General features: G+C 39.8%; 1 protein-coding gene across 1 annotated transcript; it reads right to left on the bottom strand.

The window, feature by feature from the left end:
* Positions 1–673: 673 nt before the first annotated feature.
* Positions 674–12,775, bottom strand: INIP (INTS3 and NABP interacting protein). The gene is made up of 5 exons (XM_009586070.1): positions 12,664–12,775; positions 12,086–12,172; positions 5,480–5,582; positions 2,857–2,947; positions 674–1,077 (listed from the first exon to the last, which is right to left on the bottom strand). Exons 2-5 carry the CDS (start codon positions 12,108–12,110, stop codon positions 982–984), a joined length of 315 nt encoding a protein of 104 aa, XP_009584365.1. The 5' UTR covers positions 12,111–12,172; positions 12,664–12,775; the 3' UTR covers positions 674–981.
* Between the last annotated feature and the right edge of the window lie 237 nt (positions 12,776–13,012).

The raw sequence follows: 13,012 nt of genomic DNA, 5'->3' as shown, positions 1-13,012 counted from the left end.
TGTTCTTTTTGTTTTCTAAAACTTGCCTCCATTGGTAAAGCAATCAATGTACTAGTATAATTGTATTAGTAAAGCTATGGAGATATAAGAACATCTATGTAAGGACTATTTTTCACTCTAATTTACTTTATCCTGGTAGCATGATCACAATTCCAAAATAACTTACCTTAAGATCAACAGATTTCCTTTCAGCATGGAGCTGGAATTGGTTACCACAGATAAAAACAGGAAGGAAAAAAGCAAACAAAATGAAACACTAAATATTGAAAAAGGTATAACTAGAAAAATACGACCTTTTAAACTGAATTGTCCTTGCAGACAACACTTTCCATCTGAAATGTCCAGAGAAGTTAAAAGACTTCTTTTATTTTGTCTGATTGAAACAATTGCTTTTCCCCCTCTTTAATTCATTTTCATATTTCACAAAACAAAATAAGAGGCAGGCACACTATATCTAAGGTCTTGAGACCAGATGGTACTAAAACAGCAAACAGCACACCAGCAGTGTTCACGCATACAGGGGGGAAAAAAAAAAGACAAAAAAAAAAAAAAGACTGATGCATTCAATAAATTCCTGTCTGTTTTGATAGACAAAAGTAACTTTTGTTTTTCATTAAAGTTAAATATAGTACCTGTACGCAATAATAAGAAACACAAATGCTGACAGAGCATCATCTCTTGATGACTCTGGTTTGGACATTTATTTAAAGGAAGCACAGAAACAGGGAAGAGCAAGCGCTATGCACTTCACACACCAGGGAAGTCTTATGTCCAACTTTGACCTGACAGAGGAACAGAAATACAGGGTGAAAATTGCTGTTCAACAACATTGCTTTTTCATCGTTAGAGCTCACACTCCTGAACGGCAACCACAAAAAAACAGAAAAAAATAGGTTTTAAGATAAGTGAAGAAATTAAAAGATCAGACAGTTCCTGCTATGGACAAAAATCAGACCCTGCAGTTCTGAGAAACAACATTCCTCATTCTGCCTCAAGTCGAGGTAAGACGGGAAGAATAAGATTTCCAAATGCAGAGTCTTGAGTTATGAAGTATCCTGAGGAATGTGCATGTGCGTGCTGGAAAGAGAAAAACATTTGTTGAAGCATAACTCCCTGCAGCACTGATATAATTCAAGACTTTACAGCTTCTGCAGCATTAATTATTTATTTCTCCTAGTCTGCTCCTCAATGCTGATAGCCAAATCCAAACCAGCATTTTAGATCAGCCACATCTGAACAAGGCCCATCAAGGGAATTAACTTGGCCATTCCCTGCTGCTCCTTTTTCAGCAAATGCCATGGAGGTAGGGAGAGCAGTAATAAATTCCTGACAGCTCTCCTTTGCCTAGACCCCACGCTTCCACTCCCATCTATAACCAACTTAAAGGTCTTGGTACATGACAGCTGCCACATATGACTGCCAGAAGTGTGCATCAGTAGTGTCACACAACCTGAGGCTGCATGTACAAATCACATGTGACCAGACATTCCCGTACAACATGGGATACCAGCCTTCTGCTCATGTGATATATATATATATGCTTGTTCACCTGAGGAGGGCAGCTGCTGCTTATGGCTCTGAACGACCTTTGTAAAGTCATACGTAGCCCTTCCCGATTCAAAGACTGGACTCTAAGCTAGACAGCCTGCATATTCCTTCTTTCCACCACCAGGGAAAAGCCCTAGTAGATAATCAAATTTAGCTTGAGCCAGCAGTGTGCCCTTGCAGTGATAAAGGCTACCAGCACAGCAGGCTGCATCAGCAACAGCACAGCCAGCAGGCCAAGAGAAGCTACTCATGAGGCTGCATTTGCGATACTGTGTTCAGTTTGACATACAAACTGGAGGGAATCCAACAGAGACCCAGAGAGACAGCTGGGGGCTGGGCTGGGCTGGAGCTCTCAATGTCTAAGAGGATGGTGAAAGGACTGAGCTTGTAACAAGAAAAAGCTGAGGGGAGATCTTATGCTGTTTTCAGATACCCAGTGACAGGATATAGAGAAGTCAGAGCCAGACTCAGAGCCAAGAAAGGTTGAGAGCTTCAAAACTTGATTGGATCATGCCCTGAACAATGTGATATAGCACTGCTATTAGTCATTCTCCGAGCAGGGCACTGGACTAGAAACCTCCAGAGGATCCTTCCAGCCTACAATGTTCTGTGATCAACACAGGACACCAGCCAGAGCTCACTTTTGCTCCCATTCATTTTAGGAGAAGCAATCTGTGGCCTTCACTGGGTAACAGAAACACAACAAGGCATAGAATACATGAACACGTTGCTAGTTTGCATCTCAACATTTTTCCCATTCCTGTGCCCTCTGCCAAATCATGCTCTCTAGAGTGCCAGGAAGGCAGGTGGCCATGTACTGGCTTTCCTGCTATATCTCCTATTTCAACACCAAAATCAGCCTCACCTGACATGAGCGAAATAGCAGCAAATAGAAGCCTGTAAATGTACAAATAAGTTTTCCAAATCTTTCACCCGTCACTTGTAACAGCAGGGTATTTACTTGGCATCTACTCAAATTCAACCAAGGAAAGCCGTGTGGCTAGTTCTCCCTACACTTCATGAGACATTCAGAAGTACGATGAAACTGACTCTTGACTGAGATGTACAAAACAGCTATGATGATACTGTAGGCTACATTCTTACAACCATATTGAGGGAGAACGAGCTCATAGATTTCAGCTTTCATCATAACAGAAGAAGAAACTTCATTTGTGACAAATACAGAAATGTATGAAACCTAACCTCTAAAAAGGGCTTTTCATTCTCTCTAGGTGCAGGACTGCTCTCTGAAATGATGCACATCTAAACCAAAGCAAAGCTAAACTCTACCTGACTGTATCAGCTTACCTGCAGTGCAGCCTTCTGCTGTGCTGCGATGTGCTGTTGCTCAGCATGATCACGGAAATCCTTGTTCAGCGGTGATCTTGCAAGCGCAATGCTGCAAAAAAGAACAAGATGGTATGATACATACCACAGAAAAATGCGTCCTTGCCATTCTAGCCATAGATTCCACAACTTCTACAGCTCATGATTTATTTGACTCATGACTTCACAATTGTTAACTATTGTTTGGAATTACTATTTGCTAACACAGTAAGAAAAGGAAAATGGAGTGACCACAGCTGTATCATTTGACCTAGCATAAACAACTGATGCCAAACTAAACCCAGAAGACTCACAGTCCTGAAGCCTGTTGCGGATTTCGCTCGTGGGTGGAGTCCCACTGAAGTTATGGAACCATTGGAGTGCAATGTTAGACAATGTCAGCAATTTTTAAAACACCAGCTTTGTGTTTTCACCGTTACTCAGTCACTGTCCTAAACACCTGTCATAAACAATAGCACTAACAAGAGCTCTGCAGACTTCAGTACAAGACCAGTTAGTTGGCAGGGGGGCGGCAGATCACTGCTTATGGTAAAGGAGCTTCCTGTTGATGTAACTGAAATAATGATCCTCTGGTGATAGCTTAGAGTACTTAAAATCGATTTTGCTTATCTATCTCAGTGCAGCATACATTAGGTTTCAAATTAAAATTTCTAAATAGGTTTTCTTGGCTTTTGTATCTTAAGACTTGTCCACCTTGTTAACAAAAACAGAAGAAATAAAAAGCAGACTTCCCTCCCCCCCAACTCTATAGAAGTAACATGATCAGCCATCCTCTGGATAGGAATCAGTGAGGACTGCCATTAAAGCTATATCACAAGGCACTTCACAACTACCTCTGAAATTGGCTCTGGAGACTAGTGCTGAAAGCCCAGCTCTTCTCAGTCAGAGACAAAAGTATGAAGGACAACAAGGGATCCAACCAAACTCATCAACTGTTGATTTAGTAAACCAGTTTTTCAAAAGCAGCCATGCTCATGAAAAGACCTTTAGCCAAATCTATGCCTAAATGCATAACGAAAGCTAAGTAACAACCCTCTGAACAGATTTTACGAGAAATATTAAGATAACCTTCACTGCTGGAGAAAAGTACTACTCAGTTCATTTAAAACGTAGTATTTTCAGTTATTTTAAAGGTATTTATTTTGCATTTAATTCTGTACCCTCTAACTTTTCAATACGATTTCTATAGATAATCTTAAGGCTTCATCAAAAGCTGGCACTTTTCAAGAAAGGTCTTCTGTTCTTGGATAGAGGAGTCCCATATGCCAAGGCCAGAAATCAATTAACTCATTCACCCTCACGCTGGCCATGTGCTTTAGGTACATTGAGCTTTTTTCTGTCAAGTTTGCAGAATTTCAATGGTCTGATTTCTGACAACTCTGTGGTCCAAAACCTTTGGCACAACATCCCTGCCACAGAACTGTCAGCTTCTCAAAAATCACACATCAGCCGTCCATGCCAAAGCAGAGAGTTTGACTGCTGTTTTGTAGGTTCCCCCCACCCCCACCTTCAAAATTAGTAAATTCTAATTCTGCTCACTAGCATATAGTGCTATTTTTCCTTAAAGAAAAAAGAAAGCAAACAAGCACTTCCAGAAACTCTGCCAGACTTGCAATGAAGTATGGAAACACTGTAGCCAGGAGTCAGGGGTTGTACATAACAGTATGATATTTCTACTTTCTTCTCTAATCAATAATTTTACTTGAATAATAACTGTATACTGAGTCACTCAGAGATTTAACTCAGGTGATTTCAAATATTCTGGATGCTTTTTGACAGTATAAAGGAATTAAAAGTGACCTAGAACCTCCCTGAAAAAAAGACACAGGCAGCACTCAGACTGTATTCAGAGTATTTGACTCCATACAGATGCTGCATGTAACACACTGTGTCTAAAATATGGCACTGCACTCACTTCATGCTAACCCAAAAGTTCAACTATCTCAAATTTCTCCACGTAAACCAGCATGTGATTTTCTAGTTACTAATCTATGACAAAAATCTAATCTTTTTGCTTTAGATGGGAGAAATCCCAGTCACTCCCAAACTCAGGTTAGATTACATCTTGTGATGTAGAATCATCCTTACAACACAGCATCTTTTACAAGAAGATCTGCAGTAACATAAACTGGCTTTGTCTTGCACACAGGGAGTTTCAAGGATAACTCACTCCCTGTCGTAACTGTTCTTCTCTAAACACACAGTACCTGGAACTTAATGGTCTGCTACTTCCATTCCTCAGGGCATTTTAGCTTAATAATTAAATGCTTTCACAGTGCCTGCTACCTGATTCTTCTTTAAAAAGAAATAGTTTTTAATACAGTTGAGTAAGCATATCTGCTTCTCCCCTTCTCAAAAGGAAATTATGTAAGCCAAAATTCAGGGTGTGCAAACAATTTTAAATATTAGCATGTTCCTAACATGCAACGTCTCTCTTACTGGTTATTGAGGATGGTCAGAAAACACTTCTGGTAAGTGTTTATGTAAGTTTACAGCTCACTTGCCCCCCCCCCCTTTTTTTTTTTTTTTTTTAAAACTTTGATATAATCAGTGATGTCCAAACAGGTCTAAGAACATAAAATACCTGGCTCCAGGGTGATTTGTGGAAGACTGGTTTTGCATAAGTAACTTTCTCTTCTCCTTGTCTAGTTCTGCCAGGATTGCAACCCTATTTTTATTCTGGAAACCTGGTGGGAATGACAGAAAAATATTAGAGATTTACTTGATTTCTATGGCCCAACTCTAACCTTGTGGAATTAAAAGTCTCTGTACAATATGACATTATGATGAATACACTAATCTTCAAAGCTTTGCACCCATCTGAAAGGCTATTAATAAATAGGTTTCATTTTTCCTTTTCTCATTTTACAACATGAAATAGCTTCCTTAAGCTATCATACGTATTAATACATTTTAAAATACAGGTTTCTACCTCCAGTTAGATCCTACCCCTTCTCAAGCCAGCTCTGGAGCTATAAACAAGGTACATGATCAAATACTTGCCTTTCAAAAAAAGTAAACTTAACAGGTTCTAGATTTAAAATGCAGTCACTGAACACACAACTCAATGATAATAATGGAGTAACATACTCACAGGTCCTAATTTCTCATACCAGTGAACTCAAACTATAATACAAGTTTTACATATGTAACAGGTAAGAATGAGACAACCACTAAGCTTGCACATGTGCTTATACAAAAAATTACAACCTTTTATGCAGTCTATGCAGAAAGGTTTTAGTTTTAATATACCGATGTCCTTATATATACACTCTACCCTTATTCTAAGTATGACTACAGTGGAGTATGACCACATTGCTGGAATAGAGAAGCTAATTAAACTGTCTTGACACAATAGAAGAATGCAGCCTTTACCTGCTCTGTACATCATTCTTCCAAAGACAGCTTGTGTACTAAAGAAGGGGTCAGGAAGTAGAGTGACTGAGGGAATTTAGAAAATGCCTAAAGTAGCTGCTATTTGTGTATTTTCAAAGTTGCCTTCTAAATGAAAATGTGGCAAAACTGCTGCACTTACACAGGACTCTTATATGGTAAAGGATCTTACTGCGGCCACCAAATAAACCCGATACGCAAGTCCCTGCTGTTGCCCACTATGGCCGTACAGCACAATCGAGGACAACAGCTATAGAGCTGACTGTTATAGGCCTCTATGCCACTAAGGACACTCCTCATGTCAAGAATATACACTTTTTTTAATCTCTAATTTGCTGCTATTGTACAAATATCAAGCCACTATACTGTCATGAAAAAAAAAATGTAAAAGTCAAGTTATCGCCTTTATTTCCTCCATACTGAAAGTCAAAGTCATTCCCACTGGAAACTGCTGCGTGTTCTGCCCCCGCCCGTCCTGAGTGCTGTTTCAGTAACACCACTAAAAAGAAGGCTGTTAGGAAGGCCAGACATAATAAGTCTTAAGGGGTGTATTAGCATGTCAAAGCAAAATGATTTCAAACTTATTTTCAGTAGCTGCACTCAAAGTTCACTCCCTTTGAGAGACCTTCTGTTGCTGCTCAATTACATAATCCAATATTCCTTTCATCAGCATGGCTCAATGAAGGAGACAATTATCAGGTAGAAACCTTCAACTCTAAATAATAATTTGCATCTGTATTGCCTTGCTATCAAACCTTCATCTTTTTCTTTTACTATGCTTAACATACGCACCCCTGAGCATCAAAGTCTCAGAGTTCTCGAAAGGAGCAGTCCTCTGATTACATTTTACTGTGGTTTTATGCAAGATCACCCATAATCATCTTTACATTTGTTAACAGATTTTTTAATTAAATTTAATTAATTGCTATTTTCCCGTCTGTTAATCTCTCCTTCCTACATGGCATTAGTTCCACTTAAACTCTGTTTTGTAAGTGTATTGATTCAGGCCTTCGATGTTTCTCTGCTCTTTTGGTATTGTACACTATCTTTTTTTTGAACACCCTTGCACTTGCAATGAGTTTGAAACATTAAAACACAGTTGAATATGTGCCCTAAGACATACAAAGGCTGAGGGATCTTGCTAACAAGCTAACATTCAACATTGCTGAGTTGCAGCTAGCCCAGACTTTACTTTCTTGTAAATTTTGGAGACAATGCTGTAATAGGATGACTGAAGTAGCTCTAAGAGGGTCTCAGCTAAAGTGATCATGTCTGTATGCTCATCCTACATTGTTTTCATGTCTGTATGCTCATTCTACATTGTTTTCAGCCCAAAAAGCTTAATACTTGACATATTACTCAGCAGCCTTCTGCTAGTGCTTGTTTATCCCGAACGGCATAAATCTAAATGCATAACTGGAATTCAGATGATACGCTGATTGAGGCAAGAAAAAGGAGACCACTTTTTAATAGAAGTTGCTGTCAGCTAAAAAATAAAGACTAAATATGCTTACATTTATCATGAAGCAGATGGTATGATTCAGAAAGGCTTGAGACATGTATAAGAATAAAATTTTAAATTCTGGTTTTAAACTGTGATCAGAAACTGTGCAAGATTATCACTGTCTTCTATTTTAGCAGGAGTCTTGCTATAGTATTTTTTGGCAGGAACTCTAGAGGGATTAGAAGAAACCCAAGTATTTTTTCTTCCTTTTCTTATCCCTCAACAAAGAGAGTTTTTTTTTAAAAAAAAGTAGTATTTTGCTCTAGAATTCAGACAGCCCCCATCAGCAACCTGCTGTACTGAAAAAGTAATTTGTTTAAGAGAATTTGTTAATGGTAAGTAGAAAAAAGCGTACTTGAGAAAATGGAGAAGGACACCCAACATGTACGTATTAGTGCACCTCAGCTGAGCAATGTGAAGCTTCTACAGGTATTTTAAACTTTTTTAAAAGGCAAAGTAAAACCTGTTCATTTACAAGTTAACAGTGGAGGGGGCAGGACATGAGAAATCCATTTTAGAGGGAAAATCTGGCATCCTCACAAAATAATTCATCATATCTGGCAATACGTAAGCAAGACTTCCATTTAGATACTTCCCTGCCCAGGACCCCAAAGTGCTTCCATAAAGACAGCTACAAAGTTTCCTACTTCGATTATAAAGAAAGTAATTTTTCATCTGTAGATTTGATATGTCTGTTCTGCTTTCTAGTACTAAAAATGCAGACATGCAAATAAAAAAAAGCCATCCTTAGTATAGACCAGATTCTCATCTGTGAAAGGAAGTGTAGATTTTCAAACACAGCAACTTCTTAATAAAGCTTTAAGTTTAGACTTCCCTTAACTGGGCTGAGTTGCACTACTATTTTGAGTTTGAACAGTTCATGAATATTGCAGTTCATTAATATTCTCTGTTTTGCAGACACAAGAGTCCTGACACAAAATGACCCTTTCAAGGCAGCCAAATAGATTAATTGGCAGTGCCAGATGTCGAACTGAGCACCTGGATCCTCAGATTACTTTCTAAGGTAGCAGATTCAGGACATTTAAAATTTAAACCTGTTCTTTCTGACACCTCTGTTTCTGACATCAAGCATTGTATTATGTGCTCTGTGCAGGAACTAAAAGTTTACTTGCATGGACGTTTTGCATGTGAAAGGCAGAAAATCAGAGAAAGTCGAAGCCTTGCCGAGTGATACTGATAGCTTTAAGAGCTCACAGGAAGCTTCGCTCTTTAACCTAATCCTAACACCTAATCCTAACCACCCTACCTCACTGGTATCTATGTCAGTTAGTTTGACTAGCTAACTCTACATGGCAAGAAACAGTATTACCTTTATCTACTTTAAAGTTCTTGCTTTTCATCTCGTATCTTTTCCCTGATCTGTTAGTTGCTTCAAATTCACATTATGTGTAAGTTTTTTCTAATGTGCATTATTTATCATTTGTCCATAGATGTGTAACGGCATGAAAGAGTCCTCCAACACTTTGTGTTCAAGATAACAGTTCTACCTGGAAAAATGGTTTCAAAACTGGATGTCTACTCTAAGGTCTGTACATTAAAAAGCACTGTCACTGCACAGTGTTCTGCCTGCTCAATTCAGAAAACATTTCACACCAATTCCTTTACTGAAGTGCATGCTTTTGTAAATGGTAACCTTCAGGAAGTGATGCAACAACTTCTTAAGAAGCATAATCTAAAGACCTTACTAAACACACCACGCTGGGGGAAAAGGATGGAGTAACTGTATTTTGATCTCCTCTTCTATCTATGGCTACCGGCATCACAAAACATCATGTAATAGTCTGCTGCACATCAATACTTTTCAGTAACATTCAGATATGCTTTCATATATGTTGTGTGACAATGAAACAAAAGGCATATTAGTAATTCAGTAAATTAACTTGAATTACTAAAAGATATACTAATATTTTATGTGTCCCTCCAGAAAACAGCTACATGCATAACTGAACATAAGTCACTGACTCCTTTATGGCCGCAAAGTTCTCCAGGGAAGAGATAGGCTACAGCTCTCAAGTACTACGCTTGCATGCAGATCAGACTCAGATGCCGAGCAGCAAAGTTTGTAGATGATGACATAATTCAATGCAGAACAGCACAATCTTTCTTTGTAACACAGACTCAGTGAACAGAATGCTAGATCTAGCTGCTCAGGCTGTGTTACGCGAATGTGCTCACATACCTTTAGGCCAAAAGGATAAACAACCGCCAGGACAGAAAAAGACCCTGTAGAATTGCTACAGCCTGAAGCTTGGAATTCTGTATTTCAAGAGCTTGGTTTTTCCAACATACCAGAGCTCTTCTTTTCTGAAAAGTTCAGCCCTGTCTGAAGCAGGACCTATATTTCTTCCACCCGTGGGGACCTAAAGGACAGCTCCTGAGCAATCACATTTCTCATCTCAGAGGGCTTCCTCTAGGAGAACTCACACATGGAGTCTTTAATTTAGTAACACGCAAGGTATGGTCTCCCCTTGCTGTGCACAAGCACAAGCATTACAAGAGCAGCCTTATTAATGCATGTTGTGTCAGTACTGTGAAATATTGCTGCAGAAGCAGTGTATTACCAAGCACCTGAAAGTAATTTCTGTAATTTAGAAGCTGATTTTCCCTATTCCTTTTGTTCAAGAAGAGGGAAATGAGAGAATGAATTGCTTGAATGGTACCAATATGTGTGCCATGCAGCAAACTGAAAAATCCAGTATTTGTCTCAATCATTTTCACTACTAGACTGCATCTGGCCAAGAGAAAGATATAGAGGCCTTGAACTGCTGCTTGTATTTACCTGATCCTTTCTTATTTTCCTAGGTGTATTATTCATAGGCTCATTTGGGTGATTAAACTTGGTAAGTGTTTCCTGCCTGCTTAGTGCAAATAATTTTCATATGATAATTAAACAGTTCCTTCAGTGAGCCTCTAAAGGGTATCTCAAAGTATAAAAGCAGATTCCAAGGCTCTATTAAATTACAAACCTCCGGAATTTGGAAGGAAGCAAAGGCATTCTGGCACTAAAATCTCATCCTACTTCTCAATAAATTCACGTATTTAAGAAAAAGTAGCTTTTAACTCTCTATGACAACATTCTACTCCTTGCAATGATGCTGGCTTGGTATTCACAAAATAAAGCAAGATCTACCATTGTGTACCAAAAACTTCTGAGAGTTAAAATTTGCAAATAGACTACTATCTGCAATCTGCAGTACTCCTCTCTCAACACTTCACAAAAGCTCAATGAGCGTTCCAAAAACTACCTTCCTTCCTTCCTTGTCAGGTAGCAAGTAAAATCTGTCTTTTGGATCAACACATTTCTTCTGTATTTGTTTTGAAAGCAGAGGGCCTTGGGGAGGGCGGAGGGAGGGGAAGGGAACGACACAAGTGATTTGGTACCGCTTCGAAGTATCAGCACTTCAGAATTAATTACACCCAGCTTTGTAGGGCTGCTTTCCCGGACAAGGACACTCACACACAAATGTGCAGAAGAAGTCTCAGATTGCGGGGAAACTGAATTCTGAATTCATTTCTCGCAACCGCTAAGTGAAGAGCCATACCTGAGAAGCTTCTTTTTCCGCAGCTCTTCCGCAGAAGGGACAAGCCTGAGAGATCCACTAAGATTTCCAGAAAGCACCTCTAGAGGGCGATTTAAGACCCTTCTTCAATTTACCTTGCAACCCCCAGCCCCCGACCCTCAGCTCCCGCTAATGCATGTGCCTGGGCTAGATAGATGGACCGTTGCCTCGTCTTGGACGATTTTATGGATGCAATTCAGATGCGTCATCATGCAAAGAAACATTTAATCGGAAGTTAGCATTATGATTTTTATTTGGCTTTTCCTCCTAGGCCTGGCCACTTGCTATCTATCTTTGACAGCTGTTACTGCCTGGGTCTTGCTGCTCCCCTCATGACATGGAATGTATTAGACTTCTGGCTGTTCCCTGATGCTGAGCACAACAGCTGCAAGTCATGTTCAATGCTAAGTGTTTCAAGTGTCTGAAATATGCTTCAGGAAATAACCACAGCACTACAGGCATGACAGGTACTTCATAACCTGAGCACAAAGGAATGCACAGTAATTGAGCTCCCTAGCCATCAGTGGTCTTTTTCAAACATTTAAATGTGTGTGCTTTCTCCCAGAAGGCTTGCTCACATGCTGCTACTTTCAGCCCCACCTTCCTGCCTCTCTTCCCCTTTTTGGTCTTTCTATACAATAAACTTACAGTTTTGGTGATTTCACTAACATTTTCATAGTCTTTCCCCTTGAATACTTGGATTAAAACCTACCTTGTCCCGAAGGATTTGCTGCCATCCTTCAATTTTCAGGCCTAGTTTTATTCAGCTGCAGTTCAAATCTTTTAACCCCGCAAATATCTGCAAAACAGGCACAAATTAAGATAAACATATTCTTTCTAAAGAAAAGCCTGGATTTCATTCTCTTACAGATTTCATAAATGTGGCAGCTGTTACAAAGCATAGGCCAAATGCAGCATGTGTATTGCTTAAAATATGTGATGCTATTTATATTGTTCTGACTGAAATTTTTAGCTTGAAATATCAACAGTTGTGATAAATTCTTTTTCAGATTCTAGTAACTTAAGAATAACCTTTAAAGTCATACGCACGTTTTCCTAACAGAACTTCTTCCTGACACAGCGTGTCAGACCACACTTAAGAGTCATGTTAAAGCATTACAGTCCTTAAATTTAAAGCCCCAAAAGACCTCCGTTTAGGCTCTAACTCAAGAAAACTGATTATTTGAAGAAAGAAAATTTAAATCCCAGCTAAAAGGCCTGCTGAAGGTTACCATCCTCACAGCTGTGGCAAAACAAAAAAGGGATGCCCGCTCCTCAGCCATACATCACCTCGGGCCACCATCAACTTCTGTTTCCATTAAGGTGCCGGGCCGTGAAGTACAGTGGGAAAGGGCTCCAGCCCAGCCAGGTGGAGCGGAGGGATGGGAGCGCCGAATCCTGCGGGAAACGTGAATCAGAAGCCTCAGTCAGATTTCAACAGGAGACCAGAAAACAGTTACACGCCGGAACTGCGGGTCCCTGCGCAGCAATGCTAGCGCAACAAAAAAGTAATCCACCAACAGTATTAATTAAGAGCAGCGACACCGGTCAGAACGTGTTTCTCCAAGAGGAACAGTCTGACCTGCACCGCGGCAGCGGGCCGGGGAGAAGCACCCGGGGAGGCCAGGCACCGCTGTCC

The sequence above is a fragment of the Fulmarus glacialis genome, unplaced genomic scaffold (assembly GCF_000690835.1).
Source record: "Fulmarus glacialis isolate BGI_N327 unplaced genomic scaffold, ASM69083v1 scaffold1171, whole genome shotgun sequence".
In the NCBI taxonomy this organism is placed as follows: domain Eukaryota; kingdom Metazoa; phylum Chordata; class Aves; order Procellariiformes; family Procellariidae; genus Fulmarus; species Fulmarus glacialis.
The sequence above is the reverse complement of the archived record's forward strand: the minus strand, read 5'-3'. Positions and strand labels throughout refer to the sequence as shown.